At 36.8% G+C, this 19279-nt stretch overlaps 1 protein-coding gene across 2 annotated transcripts in view; it reads left to right on the top strand.

The window, feature by feature from the left end:
- PDCD10 (programmed cell death 10) overlaps positions 1-8983 on the top strand; it is a 41798-nt gene extending 32815 nt beyond the window's left edge. For both annotated transcript variants that reach the window (XM_079922679.1, XM_079922680.1), the window contains 3 exons: positions 2683-2761; positions 3064-3146; positions 6183-8983. In XM_079922679.1, the coding sequence (XP_079778805.1) occupies positions 2683-2761; positions 3064-3146; positions 6183-6264 (244 nt within the window). In that variant the 3' untranslated portion in view covers positions 6265-8983. The remainder of the gene's footprint in view (positions 1-2682; positions 2762-3063; positions 3147-6182) is intronic.
- Positions 8984-19279: the final 10296 nt, after the last annotated feature.

Raw genomic sequence — 19279 nt, 5'->3', positions numbered from 1 at the left:
GCGGTATGCGGGCCTCTCACTGTTGTGGCCTCTCCCGTTGTGGTGCACAGGCTCCGGACGCGCAGGCTCAGCAGCCATGGCTCACGGGTCTAGCCGTTCCATGGCATGTGGGATCTTCCCGACCGGGTCACAAACCCGTGTCCACTGCATCGGCAGGCGGACTCTCAACCACTGTGCCACCAGGGAAGCCCCTGTTTACTCTTTATAATCTACATTTGCATATTCAGAGGTGAAAATTTACCAGTGTTTGGTTTTGATGCTGGCCTCAAAATAGCTTTTCCAGAGGTGTCCAGTCTAGACCAAACTAAACATACAGTGTAGGAATTTCCTTCCTTTAGAGTGTTTGTATAAACATAATTATACAAATTTGGTGGATACAGTTAGAAGCTTTACTATTCCATGCAATTTTTTTAATAAGATGTATTATGTTTCTTCTGATGCCTGTGGTCCTCTCTTTCAGCGTATATGTTCCCCAGAGTTGCCCCCTTAACCCCTTTAGCAACCTGCATGTTGCTAAAATTCCTTTCTGTTTACACATACTATATGTACTGTATCACAGAATCCGTTAACTCCAAACTGCATATAATTGCATTATAATTATTTTACCCTCAGGTTTTCCCCAGTTCTTTATTTTGTTTAATTGTCTGAAGTATTTTGTGTGTGTGTGCCGGTATTTTCTCTTATAGGAGACAAACCCTCTGGTAGTTACTAAAATAATTTAGCTTCCCTCGTGCAAACCTTAGTGCCATAAATGAAAATGCTGTTCCATGTACATACAGATGACATAATATTTGACATAAATTGCTGCAGATTGTTTTAGAAAAGGCCAGGCCTAGGGATAAACAGCCTTGGTCTTTATAAAGCTTCGTGGCAAATAGTGGATCAAGGATTAGCTCTAGGTTCTGGGTTTCCAAGCAGTGGTTTCCAAACCTGGTTCATCAGCAGAATCACCTGGGGAGATTTTTTACCCTTTTCTTTTCAAGTACATACAGACTCCCAATATTCATTAAAGTACACAAGAAGGTATGGTTGTGTATAAACAGCTGTCTGATCACTATAATTTTCTTTGTTGTATCCCTTTTGAATAAGCTTATTGTGGGTTTGAAGAATCTTCCATATTCAGAGATTTGACATTTTTTATTTGTTGAAACTAATTTTTCTCACATAATGGGATGGTCATATGACACCATTTTATTAAGCAGTAGGGGGCTTACACCCATCACAGCAATACAGAAGGATTCAACTTTCTCAAAAACATAAATGAAAGGAATAGTTAATGTAACTTAAAATTGTTATTACTAGAGGCCAAAAAACAAAAAAGAGTGGACAGATGTAATTATGTAAATTCATTATCCTGTTTGAATATCTAATGTTTTAATGTTTCAGCCTGATGCCAATATTTGAAATACAAGAGGTAATAAGGAAATAGTTATTGAAATATTTAATAAAAATATCATTACTACTTCAGAATAGGCTAAAATACTTTTTTATACCAAAATTCTGTATATTTGTAATTTTTAGAATTTCCATATGCTTATTTACTAGAAATAAGCTGTGAAACACACACGTACACACAAAAATCTGGACACGGAGCCTTTTGTTTTCTTTAAATAGTATAGCTGAAATGTTTTAGGTGTGAAATAACTGAAATCTTAGATTTGTGACTAAAAAGTAGGTAATAAAAGGTTATGTTTGGGGTGGTCTAGGTTGATGTTTTACTAATTCATATCTTCACACTTGCATTGCATTTGAACAGTAAAAGTTTTTGTAGCAATTAACAGCTAAGAATGGATGTGAAAAAGAGAAGGTTTGCCTTAGAGACTGAGAGGCTATTTGAGAATGCAGAATTATAGTAAGTTCAGTTTGCCAAAATATTACTATGAAGTTAGAACATGGAAATTGAAAAGGGCATAGATACAAAAGATAAGAAGACTTTTTAGAAAATGGTACATGGATAGGAAGAATAGTCAAGTCAGATGAGAATTATTGATTTCTTCTCTCTTTCTTTAGAAAGGGGAGAAAAGTGCTGATACATATATACTCAAAGGATGATTGCTGAAAAGGTTAAGGTAGAAGAGTATTCTGATTTTGTCTCCCAGAAATTTAAATATATTTTCTGAAGGAAATAGTGTCAGCAAAAGTTTGGAAGAGAATAGATGTGTCTTAAGAGAGAAGAGCTACATCTGAGGAGGAAATATTTTAAACATCAGAACTATGTTTGAAACTATGTTTCAAAACTACATCAGGTCTGTAATTTGGTGTTTTAAGTACAGAAATGAGTTACATGTAATAGCAAAATTTCATATAATTGTTCATGAAATAGCAAAAGTGGATGATATGGTTGCTTGAATTCACCTACATGAGCCAGAAAAAGGAAGAATTGTAACCGGAAAAGGTGAGAGGCAGAGGTATTTTCTTATAAATTTGAGTGCGTAATGCTGAATGAAATGTTACTGATTTGGGAAAGCTGATGTTAGTTGTGCAGTGTTTTGTCAGCAGTGCAAGAGTAGCTGGGATCACAGGAGGGTACAGGCCAAAACCCTCATTCAACTAGCCAGTCAAGTATTTGTGCTTGATGCAGTGTTCATATGGTAGTTAACAGTGCAGTGATTCTTTAAAAAAATGTAGGCTTCTTTCAAATGAAACTGATTTTAAGAAGATTCTTTTTTCCTCACCCAACAGGGATATAGCTAGCGCAATAAAAGAACTTCTTGATACAGTGAACAGTGTCTTCAAGAAATATCAATACCAGAACCGCAGGGTAAGTTTAGTAGAAGCCTTGCAAGCTGCCGCCCTAGATATTGGTTTACACTTAGTCATTTTACTGAATTAAATAATAAGACTGTTGAACTATTGGAAATGGTTTTGTATCATTAATGACTGGGTTTGTCCTTGCATTTAAATATACTGTTACATATATTTAAGTAAATACTCCTAAAAATGCTTATCTGTAATATAAGGTACGTTCGTATTCTGTGTAATCTCCTGTCTTTGACTTTGGCTTTTGTGTTAACTTCTCTTTTTTTATTTAGTATTTTTTAAAATTATTTTTGATGTCTGCAGGCACTTGAACACCAAAAGAAAGAATTTGTAAAGTACTCCAAAAGTTTCAGTGATACTCTGAAAACCTATTTTAAAGATGGCAAGTAAGTATTGTCATTTATCATCCTTTTCTTTTAAGAATTAGAAAATTATGTGGTTTTATATGATACTAAAATCATATAAATTAAACCCTTTTACTATATTATTAATACTTACACCAACTTACTAAGATAGACTGTTAAAAATAGAAAGGGAATGGTTGATAATCCAGCCATGACTCTAGTCTGGAGCAGGCGTTGCAGACTTTTTCTGAAAAGGGCCAGATGGCAGATATTTTGACTTGGTGGGCTTGTTGCAGCTGCAGCACTTCACCTCTGCTTTTGTAGTGCAGAAGCAGCTGTAGACAGTGTGGAAACAAGTGGTATTTTTGTGGCTGTGTTCTAACAAAACCTTACTTATAGATACTGAATTATATAATTCAGCTGTCACATCATAATATTTTGATTTTTAAAAAAATTTTTACTCTTTCAAATGTAAAGTATTCCTAGCTCGCAGACCATACAGTGAGTGAGATTTGACTTACTGGCCTACTTTACCAACCCCTGAAGCAGTGATTCTCAAACTTTAATAGCCTCAGAATCACCTGGAGGAGGGCTTGTTAAAGACAGATTGTTTTTGGGTTCCACCCAGAGTTTCTGATTCTGTAGGTCTAGGGTGGGCCCAAGAATTTACATTTCTGAGAAATTTCCAGATGTCATGGATCCTGCAGGTCTGTTAAGAACTGCTGCACTATTGTTAAAACAGTGGTTTTCAATCCTGTTTGCACATTACAGTCACTTGGGTTCAGTGTTTTAAAATCCCAGTGCCTTGGCCCTAACCTTCAGAGATTCTGACTCCATTGGCTTGGAATGGGGTCAGGGTTCAGGTGTGTTTTTGTAAAAGTGCTTCACGTGTTTTTAAAATGCTGTAAACGGTTGTGATCCACTGTCCTGGAATAGGGAGGGCTTTCTATAAGACAGGAAGTATATACTAAAAAGGTAAATATGACATTATTTTAAAATTTACATACATTTGGCTGTAGAACATTCTAGAAAGCCAAGTAATCTTATGTGATTTATGTATAATACACATGTACATATAATGTATAAACTGATGCAGAGGCTATGTCTTCTGCAGCTTCATACCTTACAGAGAATTCTTTGTACCTCAAGTAGAGTTTTGTGGACAAGACCAATTTCCTACAGTGCTTGAAGCAGAAGAATAAGTGGTGATTATTTCAGCTCTAATTGGCAGGGACCTCTAACATCCTATCCCACCATTGACATTTTAAGATCCCAATATCCATGTCAAACTATTACAATATTACTGTAGTAATATTAAAAATAATAAAAATACATTAGAATGGTATATTGATTTTCATAATTATTTTAAATAGTTCAAACAGGTTGAAATATTTACATTTTATTCTAACTTAAAGATATTGAGCTAGATATTATTAATGGTTTTGTGTTGTTTCATACTACTATTCAGGTTGTCTAGGGGAAATGTACCTTGTTGACTTAGTTTAATAAGCTAGCAGGTGTGTTCTGAAAATAAACTTACAACTATTTTTCCTTGGTCTCCCCTGCTAAGCCCAAATAACCAAAAAACACATTAAAAGAATAATTTGCATTAAGAAAATTATTTATGATACTGATTAATTGAGAACTATCGTGGAATAAGCACACTGAAAGGTATAAATTCATTTGGAACATAATTTTCATTAATCTGAAATTACTCACTCTCATTCCTGTTTGTATGTTAGAATCACTTGGGTTCAGTTTTTAAAACTCCTGGTGCCTTGGTGCCATAGTTATTTTTAACAGTTTAAACAGGCATATGGATTATTCAAGCTCTCTACTACTTTTTCTCCAGCAGCTTGTTTAAATTACCATTATTTGCGTATGAATAATGTGCCACAACTTTTGTCCCTGTTTCCTCAAAATTGAAAATTATTAATAGAGCCTGATCTTTGAGCCATTTTTCAGTAGGAGGATGAATTTGCATTGATTCATCTAATTCTTCCTAGTCCCCCTTTTTTGAGGAATGTTTAGGATGAAGATACAGTCAGCCCTTAGTATCTGCAGGTTCCACATCCCTGGATTCAACCAATTATGGATTGAAAATATTTGGGGAAAAAAATTCCAGAAAGTTCCATAGCATTTATAGTGTATTTACAGCTATTTACATTACATTTACATTGTATTAGGTATTACAGGTTAGAATCTAGAGATGATTTAAAGTGTACTGGAGGGTGTGCATAGGTTATGTGCAAATACTACACCATTTTATGTAAGGGTATTGAGCATCCACAGTTGTTGGTACCTGAGGGGGGTCCTGGAACCAGTCCCTCTTGGATACCAAGGGACAACTGTACAAGCTTAGCTTTGCTACTGAGAAACTGATAAGGCCACGCAAGGGGACTAGGGCGTCACCTCTGTGCTCCAGGTCATATGAAAATGGACTGATAGGAAATATGGTGCAGCATTAAGTAATTTTTTAAGAACATATTTTTATATATTGTGGACTCATAAATATTGAAACCATATGATTATTTTCTTTTAAAAGTATATTCTAAAAGTAAAATCCTCGTTTTTTTTTTTTTTTTTTGAAAGAAGGTAAGAGATTGGGATGAATCAGATTCAAAATAATGAGCTTTTTCTTAAGTATTTATCATGCCCATTGATATACAGATTTTGAGACTGAGTATAATGTTTTAGCAGATGTTTTTTTTGGTAACTTCTGTGAAACTGCAGCTGGAGACTATGTTTGAATCCTCTTCTTTGGCCAGTTATTTTTTTGACCTATAAGTGAACTCTGGTTGTTGAGGTGCCACCCATTATTAGCAGCCCACCAACACCTTATTGCCAGCCAGAACCACTAGGGGGCAGTAATTCCTAGATAGTTTCAAATGATGCAGGACTCTTCAGTTCCAAGCTGGGATAAAATTTGTGCTACTCAGTACTATCTTGCCTTTTTTTTTTTTTTCCTAAATTGATTTTATTGCTACTGCTAGTAGAGCATTTTAAGTATAAAATATTTTTAAAGGATGATTTTTGGGGGGATAAAATTAATTGTTTTTTTTTTTTTTTTTGAAACAGGGCAATAAATGTGTTCATAAGTGCCAACCGACTAATTCATCAAACCAACTTGATACTTCAGACCTTCAAAACTGTGGCCTGAAAGTTGTATATGTTAAGAGATGTACTTCTCAGTGGCAGTATTGGACTGCCTTTATCTGTAAATTTAAAAGTTTGACTGTATAAATTATCAATCCCTCCTGAAGGGATCTAATAATCCAGGATGTTGAATGGGATTATTGCCATCTTACACCATATTTTTGTAAAATGTAGCTTAATCATAATCTCACACTGAAGATTTTGCATCACTTTTGCTATTATCATTCTTTTAAGAATTATAAGCCAAAAGAATTTACGCCTTAATGTGTCATTATATAACATTCCTTAAAAGAATTGTAAATATTGGTGTTTGTTTCTGACATTTTAACTTGAAAGCGATATGCTGCAAGATAATGTATTTAACAATATTTGGTGGCAAATATTCAATAAATAGTTTACATCTGTTAAACATTTCTTTACTTGAAAAAATGCATATATATATGTGAATATATATATGATCAGAAGACCAAGACGACTTGGTGTAATGTGTAAAGAACTTCTAACGGGAGCTTATTAGCAGTTTATCAGATAATAAAGCAACAAGAATTCCTATTTTTTTTGTCCTTAATCACTCTGGGCAAAAAGTAGTTAATGGAGATATTTTTGTTAGTTATTATATTTGAGGTACTGAGTATTTTTCCAGCCTTTGTTTTAAGAGACTTATGAGAAGGAGATAGCAGTTTATAGTGTCTTCACACTGTACTGCCACTTTTGAACTCTGCAGTGTAAGATTGAGTATTTCTGGTTTGCTGGGCCCTAATAAGCTTTGCGCCTTTTTTCCATAAATAGCCACAACTAAGTTGACACTATACCAATGCTAGTTGGTTTGAAATTGTCAAGAGTGTTAATAATATTATATACACTCTTGAAATATGGACAGTTTTGTTTTACCATAGAGAAGTTTTAAGGAAATCATGTATCAAGTATTCAGGTTAAGTGATTTCATTTTTCAATTATAAAATAAAGGAAAAAATCAGAATTTATCTTTTATAAAGATTTTAAATGTTAAACTAAATTTCTGTTGGCAATATAAATTTATTTGCTATGATGCAATTTAGTTATTTTTTAAAATTCTTTCTCCCATTTTAAAAAACAGACTTTTAAAGAATTACTCTCATTAGCAACATAAAACGAAATCGTCCTGTTAGATGTAAACAGGAAATATGTGGAGGGAAGCAAAAAAAACAATAGACAATTGGATGAAATCTCATAATTTATGGACATTTTACTGAACTGATTTTTTTCTTCAGAGATGCATAGCTAGTAAAACACAAAGAATTAGCGATTTTAATACTGTTTGGTTTTGGCATAAGCTATTTTTCACTCTTGGAAGTAGAAGGATGGGTATTTGCAAAATAGACCTGTGAATATATGAAGAAAAAAATATACTGGTTTTCTTTTTTTTGAGCAGCAGACCTTTCTAAGATAAACAAGTACTGTCTTTCTTCCTCTTGTCTTTACCTCCTTAAGAGGCCTCATTAGTTACCAGCCATGCCCCAACTCATCTGTTTTTATAAGTCTTGTGTCTTTTTATTCTACTATGCAATATATCTGGCTTCTATTTTCATGAAATTTACCTCCAAAAAGGAGGTTTATTCTCAGGATAATTCAGTTTCTTACATGATCCTAGTGGGTTTGTGTTTTGGGGTCAAGGAGGAAAGGACCAGTGTGGCCCCAGTCATATACAACTCCAGAGAATAGAAAGGTGGCTACCAAGCAAAGGAAGAGAGGAGACATTTGTTGAGCACCTCTGTGTCAAGCATTATTCTAGATACATTAATTTAATTCTCTTAACACTCTGTGATTTAGCCATCTGCCTTACAGTTGAGGAAACTGGCTAAGAGAACTTAGGTTACAAAGCTGGTAATTGCTGGAGCCAGGATTTGAATTCAACATTTGTCTCCAGACTCCGTGCTCTTTCCACTGAACTATACTTCATCCATTGTCGAAAATGCACCACTTAGAATACTAATTCCCTAACACCAAGCTGACATAGCTGTCCCTGGTCCATGGGGAAATGAGAAAAATTAGGATAATGTGATGTCTTTTTCATAAATCTAAATTTATTCATTTTAAAGGACCATACTTTTATTTAACATCATTGCTATGCTTGGGATGTTTAATATGCCCTCTCCTCACACTTTTTTAAAACAAAGTGATATAATTGTAGATGGTGGTAGTATGGGGTTTTTTCATGATTGCATTGTAATAACCTTGTTTGGCAAAACATGAGATTAGTAACCCAATGTCAGGCCTTCCTAATTGTTTTTCTAACTTTTTATATGGAAATAATTTCAAGGGATTTCAAATTTACCAGATATTGGCAAGAGTAAGAATAGTGCAAAGAACATCAACACATCTTTTATTCAGATTGACCTATTGTTAAGATTTTACCATTTTTATTTTATCATTTGTTGAGTTGCTTACCTTCCCTTAATCTCCTTTACCCTGGGTCATTTCCATGGCTGCCTTTGTCTTTTATGGTGTTGAGCTGTTTTTGAAAAATACAGTCTTCTGTCTCCTCCCCTATCCTCCGTTTAATAATAGAATGTTCCTCATTTTGGGTTTCCTCACGATTAGATTCAGGCTATGCATTCTTGGTCAGAATAACTACACGGTGTCCCATCTTCTCCTCACTGTTAATTTTGGTCAGCTGGTCAAGGTGTCGTTCAGTTTCTCCAATGTATAGTGACTTTTTTTTTTTTTTTTGCCATACGCGGGCCTCTCACTGTTGTGGCCTCTCCCGTTGCGGAGCACAGGCTCCAGACGCGCAGGCTCAGCAGCCATGGCTCACGGGCCCAGCCGCTCCGCGGCATGTGGGATCTTCCCGGACCAGGGCACGAACCTGTGTCCCTTGCATCGGCAGGCAGACTCTCAACCACTGCGCCACCAGGGAAGCCCTAGTGACTGTTTTTTACCTTACACCTGATAAGCAATCTGTGGAAGGCTCTTTTTAAGTCCATGCTTAACATCAACATTTTCCCCCCAATATTTAGCATCCATTGATGATTCTTGCTTATTCTGTCTTTACTTTGACAGTTACAAAATGGTGATTTTCCAACTCCAGCATTTCTTCTTACGTACCAGTTGACACAGCGTTCTCTGTAAGCCTGAACCCTCCTTTCTCTCCCATCCTTCCATTCATTAGTCCATATCTGTCCACATGAATTTTTATAGTTACTGTTGTTTTGGACTCCTGTTTTTCTATTTTTTTCAATGGCTTATAATTCATTACTTACTTTGGTACTTAAAATGGTCTGAGATTTGACCAGTTAGGAGTACCTTCCATTTCAATCTTGTTTCTATGTCCTTGTGGCTTCCACTACCTTTTTTTTTTTAAAGGACATTATCTTAAATATGTCCCAGGATCTGGAATCAGCAGTTTCTCCAAGGAACTCTGGGGAATGATAACCGATATATAGATCTGCTGGCTGCTGTGTAGGCTCATTGCTACTACGTGTCATTGCTACTGGGTGTCGTCTTGCTTCTAGGCCTATTCAGACAGAACTAGAAAATGTGCATATACAGACATACACACATGGATATGCATGTACACATACATTTTACATGTCATAGGCACATGATGTTTGATTTCAGAAATCATGAGTTCGCACTAGTACCTCCAATTGCAGTCCATCCTCATAGGGTTCTTTCTTGCTTTCCCCATTCCGTGTTTCTGTGTCCCTTCTTCCTCAGAATCCTGGCTCCCTGAAAAATCAATTCATTCACTTTTTCAGTCCTACAATACATCTGAAACAGTCTTAGAATTTCTTTTGCCCTATCTCTATTAAAAGCACACTTAAAAGACTACAGGACTGTTTGCAGTTCTTTCCCTGTCTGTACCCTGCCCAAGACTAAGAATGTGTAATTACATTTTGTGTTCATGAATTACTTGGATTAATTCTTTTTTGTCCTTCACTGTGATTGTTATTTATTTGAAATAAATTGGGTTCATTTGTTTCAGTTTTCTTCCAGGTTTAAGGTTCCTTCCCCCTGCCCATCCCCACACACTTCCCATCCTTGTAAATTTAATTTTATTCATTTAAAAATACATAGAACATTAGCATGCTTCTAAACATCAGAACTATACCAAAAAGTACACTAGAGAAGTGACACTCTTACCGCTTCTGCCCCATTCCCCACCCTGCCAGTTAAGTATCCAACTCCACTGTTTTTTGGTGTTTATCTTCTGTGTTTCTTTTGGTGAAGAAAAGTAATGACAAATGTGTTTTCTCATTCCCCCCCCCTTCATTCTTACACAAAAGGTAGCATTCATGTAGGGAAACCAACCCTCTCAGTTTGCCTAGGACTGTGAAGTTTCTTGGGACACAGAATTTTTAGTGCTAAAACTGGGAGAGTCGGACAAACTGGGAGGGTTGGTCCCTCTATATACATGCCTTTTTTTTTTAAAAAAAAAACTTTCTATTTTAAATTGGAGTATAGGTGATTAATAGTGTTGTGTTAGTTTCAGGTGTACAGCATAGTGATTCAGTTACACATATACATGTATCTATTCTTTTTCAAGTTATTTTCCCAATTAGGTTGTTACATAACATTGAACAGAGTTCCCTGTGCTATACAGTAGGTCCTTGTTGGTTATCCATTTTATTTTATTTTTTTAACATCTTTATTGGAGTATAATTGCTTTACAGTGGTGTGTTAGTTTCTGCTTTATAACAAAGTGAATCAGCTATACATATACATATATCCCCATATCCCCTCCCTCTTGCATCTCCCTCTCACCTTCCCTATCGGAGCGGCTGGGCCCGTGAGACATGGCCGCTGAGCCTGCGCGTCCGCAATGGGAGAGGCCACAACAGTGAGAGGCCACGTTAAAAAAAAAAAAAAAACCATAAAAGATTATTTTACTCACTTCAATAGAAATGCACATCTAAAAACCTAGAGGAAATGGATACTTTCTTAGAAAAACGTAATTTAACAAACTGACTCCTGTAGAAAGCTTAAAAAATTTTGCACACTTGCAAAATTCAAAGTGATTTTGAATCACTTTGCCCAGCCGCTCCGCGGCATGTGGGATCCTCCCGGATTCAGGGGACGAACCCGTGTCCCCTGCAAAGACAGGCGGACTCTCAACCACTGCGCCACCAGAGAAGCCCTCTTTTGTTTTTTAAACATTTTTCTCTGTCTCAATAGCTATTTCTTTGTTATTATTACTTACTCTGTATATTTGTACTCTCTCCCCCTCCCTTTTTTCATTAAACTGGATAATCCTTTATCTATGTTGTTCCTGTTTTTCCAGGATTTTATTCATTAATTTTGTGTACAGTTTTTCCTTCCCTACTTCTTTAATTTTAATTTCTGCTCTTATATTTATTATTTTCTTCCTTGGGCTTTTGTTTTACTTTGTTGTTCTTCTAGTTCTTTCAGTTGGGAATGTAATTAATCTTTGTTTTTTTATAGATACACGCTATTTAGTGCCATGAAATTTTCTCTGATCACTGCTTAGAATGTATCCCATAGTTGTATTTATTATCATTATTTTTTAGAAATTCTGTAATTTTTGTTTATACATCCCGTTTTGCCCGAGTTAAGTTTATTAGAATATCTTTAATTTCCAAGTAGAGGATCATTTTTGGTTGCATTTTTAACTTCTAGTATTATTGCATTGTGATCAGCAAGTACTGTTTGCAATAACTTTATAGTATCTGCTGATACTATAAGCAGATAGTATATCTGCTTTGTATTTACTTTGTATATCCCTGCGAATGTTTCATGTATACTTGAGAAGATTGTATTTTCTCTATTATTAGTATGTAGTATTCAATATATATCCCCGCCAAATTACCTCCTGTTGTTTAGTTCTTACATATTTTTTATTTGGCTTACTTGACCTGTCTCGTAGTGTGTGTTAAAGTATCTATTAGCAGTGTGTTTCTCTGCTTCTCCCTGCATCTCTTGTAGTATTTGTTTTACATAGGTGGTTGCTGTGTTATTTGTTGTGTAGATATTCATACCTGTTACATCCTAAATGTGAATGTGGATTTTAACATTATAAAGTGTCCTTTTTCTCCCTCTTGCTTAGTGCTTTTTGAAATTTGTCTTTTGACCTTGAGTTAAACCCATTCAATTTATTGATATGACTATTATGTTTGGGCAAATTCTGTTATATTATAATTTCTGCATGTATTATGTTATAATTACTGTGTATTCTTTTCTACTTGGTTGTACCATCTTTGCTTTTTAAAAAAATTCCTTTTGTATTTAGGAAGGTTTATATTTTTATCCTAGTGGTGGATTTGTATTAATATATTACAGAATTTTTAACCCCTTGTTTTTTTGTTTTTTTGTTTTTTTTCTTTTTTTGTTTTTTGCGGTACGCGGGCCTCTCACCGCTGTAGCCTCTCCCGTCGCGGAGCACAGGCTCCGGACGCGCAGGCCCAGCGGCCGTGGCTCACAGGCCCAGCCGCTCCGCAGCACGCGGGACCTTCCCGGACCGGGGCACGAACCCGTGTCCCCTGCATCGGCAGGCAGACTCTCAACCACTGTGCCACCAGGGAAGCCCTAACCCCTTGTTTTCTTACTTAAATTTTCATTATCTGGTATGTCAGTTTTAAATCATATCCTTTAACGCTCACCTATTACCTAAATGAGAGTCAGTGTTCTTTTTCTGCATTTCCCTTGTTCTCTCCCTTCTCTTATTTCTAATTACATTTTTCTACTTTATCAGAACACAGAATACCTACATGGTTTTCTTCTACCTTTGTTTCCACCATCATTTCAGTCTAAATGAAGTCTACAATTAAATATATGAATGCTCACAAGTTGTCCCTTTGCCTAAGTTTTCTCAGTTGTCTGCTGGTTGGATGAAGCTCATCCTCTAGTAGCTTTTATGCTATATATTTATATAGTATCCTCTGAGTTCTTGCAAGTTCAACATTATTTTCCTATAGTCTTGATACTTAAAAGAATATCTTGGTTGCATATAATATCCTTAGTTCACATATTCTTTCCTTAAATTTCTTGAAAATTGTAGCTTCGCTATTACCTTGCTTTGTATGTTGTTTCTGAGATGTCTGGTGTTGATCTCTCTTGCCTTTACATTGTTTTGTCTTTTTTGCCTGGAAACCCTAGGATTTTTTCCTTATTTTCAGACTCTAGTAGTTTTATTGAGATATGTATCAGAGTTGGTCATTCCAGGTCAATTTTCTTGATAACTAATATGCCCTTTCTGTGTGTAGATTGAGGTCTTCCTTTATTTCTGTAAAGTGTTCCTGGATTACAGTTTTAAATATGAATTCTATTCCATTGTTTTGTCTTTCTGGGACATCATTTAACATGTTGAACTCTCCTTACCTGTCATCCACTGTCTTTTTTTTTTTATATATACTCCAACATCTTTACTGGAGTATAATTGCTTTACAGTGTTGTGTTAGTTTCTACTGTATAACAAAGTGAATCAGCTATATGTATACATATATCCCAATATCCCCTCCCTCTTGCATCTCCCTCCTACCCTCCCTATCCCACCCCTCACCCAGAAATCCCACTACTGGGCATATACCCTGAGAAAATAATAATTCAAAAAATTCATGTACCACAATGTTCATTGCAGCACTATTTACAATAGCCAGGACATGGAAGCAACCTAGGTGTCCATTGACAGATGAATGGATAAAGAAGGTGTGGCACATATATACAATGGAATATTACTCAGCCATAAAAAGGAATGAAATTATTTGTAGTGAGGTGGATGGACCTAGAGTCTGTCATACAGAGTGAAGTAAGTTAGAGAAAAACAAATACCATATGCTAACACATATATATGGAATCTAAAAAAAAAGAAAGAAAAAGAAAAAATGGTTCTGATGAACCTAGGGGCAGGATAGGAATAAAGACACAAACGTGGAGAATGGACTTGAGGACACGGAAAGGGGGAACGGTAAGCTGGGACAAAGTGAGAGAATAGCATGGACATATATACACTACCAAATGTAAAATAGATAGCTAGTGGGAAGCAGCCTCATAGCACAGGGAGGTCAGCTCAGTGCTTTGTCTTCCACTTCCTTTGTGACCTTTTTTTACTTCTTTATTTAATTATTTTCCTGCTTTTCTTCAAGATCCTGTTAAATTTTTATCCAAATCTACTCTCTCAGGCACTTTGTAATTTAACCTTTATTTCTTTTTTTTTTAAATTGGAGTACAATTGCTTTACAATGGTGTGTTAGTTTCTGCTTTATAACAAAGTGAATCAGTTATACATATACATGTTCCCATATCTCCTCCCTCTTGCGTGTCCCTCCCCCACTCCCTATCCCACCCCTCTAGGTGGTCACAAAGCACAGAGCTGATCTCCCTGTGCTGTGCAGCTGATTCCCACTAGGTATCTATTTTACATTTGGTAGTATTTATAAGTCCATGCCACTCTCTCACTTCGTCCCAGCTTACCCTTCACCCTCCCTGTGTCCTCAAGTCCATTCTCTACGTCTGCATCTTTATTCCTGTCCTGCCCCTAGGTTCTTCAGAACCATTTTTTCTTAGATCCCATATATATGTGTTAGTCTACGGTATTTGTTTTCCTCTTTTTGACTTACTTCACTCTGTATGACAGACTCTAGGTCCATCCACCTCACTAAAAATAACTCAATTTCATTCCTTTTTATGGCTGAGTAATATTCCATTGTATATATGTGCCACATCTTCTTTATCCATTCATCTGTCGATGGACACCTAGGTTGCTTCCATGTCCTGGCTATTGTAGATAGAGCTGCAATGAACCTTGTGATAGATGACTCTTTTTGAATTATGTTAACCTTTATTTCTGGTGTAATTTTTTTGTATTTCTTTCCCACATTCAACCAACTCTCATATCTCCCTATTTGCATGCATTTGAGTCCTTAGTACTTGTATTTCTGATTTAGTCTACTTTTTCATATATCACATGCTTATTTGAGGATATTTTATTTAGTTGGGGTATACTGACTCAGTTTTCTTTTAGCAGCTTCTTTTTTTTTTCATTATTTTTTCAAGGTAGGGGGATTTTCAGCAGCGAAAATGAATTGTGTTGCTGTTGGGGAAAGAGGAAGCCCAGTGTGCCTTGTTTCTTTTCTATTACCACCAGATACTTAATTTCCCCTTCTCATTTTCTTCTTTCCTTCTCTGCCTCATTCTTCTCTGGATGCGGTGCTTCATCAAAGCTGTCACATCCAGGGCTTCCCTGGTGGCACAGTGGTTGAGAGTCTGCCTGCCGGTGCAGGGGACGTGGGTTCGTGCCCCGGTCCGGGAAGATCCCACGTGCCGCGGAGCGGCTGGGCCCGTGAGCCATGGCCGCTGAGCCTGCGCATCCGGAGCCTGTGCTCAGCAACAGGAGAGGCCACAGCAGTGAGAGGCCCGCGTACCGCAAAAAAAAAAAAAAAAAAAGTCACATCCAGTCCTGCCTCTTCCCTGCAACTCGTGCTGCAAACTTTCTATCAAGTACCCACCTCTTTTCAGAATACTGGCCTTTAATGTTGCACTTTCTCTTTCTAGAGATGATTTTACCTTTGCTTTTTCTAAGTCCTCTTTTCCTTTCTGCTCCTTTTCAGAGTCTCTCTTAAACTTCCCCTTACTTGCTCTCCCTGCTCACAGGCTTGCCAGCAGCAGGAGAGAAGTAAGAACTCTTGGATTTTTCTTCTCGAATCACAGGTGATTTGAAGGTCGCAGTGTTTGCTGTCTCTTAGTAATAATGAAGGCATAAGTCAGCTAAGGTTTCATTTAGTCTTACTGAATTTCTCGTTTCAAATAGGAGAATGTGTGGGATATTAAGAATCAGACAGCCACCATTGTTCTCCAAACCTGGAACTTCCTTTTCCAATATTTCAAATAATTTTGCTGGTTTGTGAAATTCAAAATTCCTGAAACCTATGAATTAAAAGACTGAGCTTTAGGGCTTCCCTGGTGGCGCAGTGGTTGAGAGTCCGCCTGCCGATGCAGGGGACACGGGCTTATGCCTCGGTCCGGGAAGATCCCACATGCCGCGGAGCGGCTGGGCCTGTGAGCCATGGCCGCTGAGCCTGCGCATCCGGAGCCTGTGCTCCGCAACTGGAGAGGCCACAGCAGTGAGAGGCCCACGTACTGAAAAGACTGAGCTTTAGAGGTAAATGAAGACCCTGTGTTTTGGGAGGACAGATTCAGGGGAAAGCTGTGGGCTCCCTCAATCCTCCCAGTCCCCTTCTTCCACAGTGAGCACTGGTAGGAAGTAAACTCCATTTCTCTTTTCCCCAGTCTTGGTGCTCTTGCTGTTAACTGTCAGGTTAACCTGGGAGACAATTTTCTATTCTGAGAAGGTTCTAAATTGGCATACTCATGTTGGCTAAAATAGGATACTCCTGGGCTTCAAATTAAGAAATAATATGTCTAGAAAGTCCAAAGACTCTTTCCAGCCATCCAGTGAACTATGCAAATCAACTGTGGTAAATGTAAAAGCACGCATTTTGAGTAAAGCCTAGTGTTATTAATGAGGATAAGCCCACTTGTATTAGTCTAATCTGGCTGTCATGAAATACCATGAACTGCATGGCTTAAACAACAAAATTTCATTTTCTCACAGATTTGGAGGCTGGAAGTCTGAGATTAGCAACAGAAAATAAAATCAGGGAAGAGAATGCTAAGTAAAACTATTGAACTGCAGCTATGTTAAGGAAGACCTAAGATAGATGGTCTCACTTGCTAAAATTAATACTAAAGAAAGGAGGGGGGACCCCATGAAAAAAACACACAAGAATGTAAAAATGAATTTGCATACCGTGGCTTTCAGCTACAAGATATTAGAGGAAGAAGGAAAATGGCCTGGAAGATGATTCTGAGTAACATTGCCTTATAAATGTGCTGAAATGTTTCACTCAGTATGAAATAATAAAGATATATGTTATTGTTTTGTAAAGATGCTAAATAAGAGAGCAAAGAGTGCTTCAGAAAAGATCTCATCACCTGGGCACACTGCATGAAAAGCTACAAATTATCAACAGGATATTATTCTAAATGGAATTTGAAAAAGAAGAAATTACATAGATTGAATTCCAAATGAAATTAAGAGTTGGGGAGGGCGTCAATTATAGCTGAATACTGATCTATTTCACCTATTTTCTTGGTTGGCATTTATATTTGACCTCTTTTATAATGTTTATGCATTTCTCTTTTCTATTAAGCTTTTTCCAGAAATTGTTTGAGAGATTTTTATGATTTTGACAGTTTGACATTTACATTCCAAGCAAAAGGGCTAAGCTTTTTCAAGCATGTGTTACTAAGGACTTTGAGAAAATAAACCCAGTCATTTGATACCACTGCCAAGAAATAGCACTCATCCTTCTAAATCAAATCAGCTATTCATAACAGCATATTTAATATCTCATTTCATCTATAATTATCCTACAGAGTCTGGCTTTGCAAGTATAGTTATAAAGTTATTCTCTGAATACCATTATACTCACTAACATATTTCAATTTTTTTTTAACATCTTTATTGGAGTATAATTGCTTTACAATGGTGTGTTAGTTTCTGCTTTATAACAAAGTGAATCAGCTATGCATATACATATATCCCCATATCTCCTCCCTCTTGCGTCTCCCTCCCACCCTCCCTATCCCACCCCTCTAGGTGGTCACAAAGCACAGAGCTCATCTCCCTGTGCTATGCGGCTGCTTCCCACACGCTATCTATTTTACATTTGGTAGTGTATATATGTTCATGGCATCTCTCACTTCGTCCCAGCTTACCCTTCCCCCTCCCCGTGTCCTCAAGTCCATTCTCTGCATCTGCATCTTTATTCCTGTTCTGCCCCTAGGCTCTTCAGAACTTTTTTTTTTTGATTCCATATATATGTGTTAGCATATGGTATTTGTTTTTCTCCTTCTGACTTATTTCACTCTGTATGACAGTCTCTAGGTCCATCCACCTCACTAAAAATAACTCAATTTCGTTTCTTTTTATGGCTGAGTAATATTCCATCGTATATATGTGCCACATCTTCTTTATTCATTCATCTGTCGATGGACACTTAAGTTGCTTCCATATCCTGGCTATTGTAAATAGAGTTGCAATGAACATTGTGGTACATGAAACTTTTTGAATTATGGTTTTCTCAGGGTATATGCCCAGTAGTGGGATTGCTGGGTCATATGGTAGTTCTATTTTTAGTTTTTTTAAGGAACCTCCAAACTGTTCTCCATAGTGGCTGTATCAATTTACATTCCCACCAACAGTGCAAAAGTGTTCCCTTTTCTCCACATCCTCTCCAGCATTTCTCATTTGTAGATTTTTTGATGATGACCATTCTGACCGGTGTGAGGTGATACCTCATTGTAGTTTCGATTTGCATTTCTCTAATGATTCGTGACGTTGAGCATCCTTTCATGTGTTTGTTGGCAATCTGTATATCTTCTTTGGAGAAATGTTTATTTAGGTCTTCTGCCCATTTTTGGATTGGGTTGTTTCTTTTTTTGATATTGAGCTGCATTGGCTGTAAATTTTGGAGATTAATCCTTTGTCAGTTGCTTCATTTGCAAATATTTTCTTCCATTCTGAGGGTTGTCTTTTCATCTTGTTTATGGTTTCCTTTGCTGTGCAAAAGCTTTTAAGTTTCATTAGGTCCCATTTGTTTATTTTTGTTTTTCCATTTCTCTAGGAGGTGGGTCAAAAAGGATCTTGCTGTGATTTATGTCATAGCGTATTCTGCCTATGTTTTCCTCTAAGAGTTTTATAGTGTCTGGTCTTACAGCTAGGTCTTTAATCCGTTTTGAGTTCATTTTTGTGTATGGTGTTAGGGAGTGTTCTAATTTCATTCTTTTACATGTAGCTGTCCAGATTTCCCAGAACCACTTATTGAAGAGGCTGTCTTTTCTCCATTGTATATTCTTGCCTCCTTTATCAAACATAAGGTGACCGTATGTGTGTGGGTTTATCTCTGGGCCTTCTATCCCATTCCATTGATCTATTTTTCTGTTTTTGTGCCAGTACCATACTGTCTTGATTACTGTAGCTTTGTAGTACAGTCTGAGGTCAGGGAGCCTGGTTGCTCCAGCTC

This window comes from Stenella coeruleoalba (genome assembly GCF_951394435.1).
Source record: "Stenella coeruleoalba genome assembly, chromosome: 5".
Classification (NCBI taxonomy): Eukaryota; Metazoa; Chordata; class Mammalia; order Artiodactyla; family Delphinidae; genus Stenella; species Stenella coeruleoalba.
Note: the sequence above shows the minus strand (reverse complement) of the source record. Positions and strands in the feature narration are given on the sequence as shown.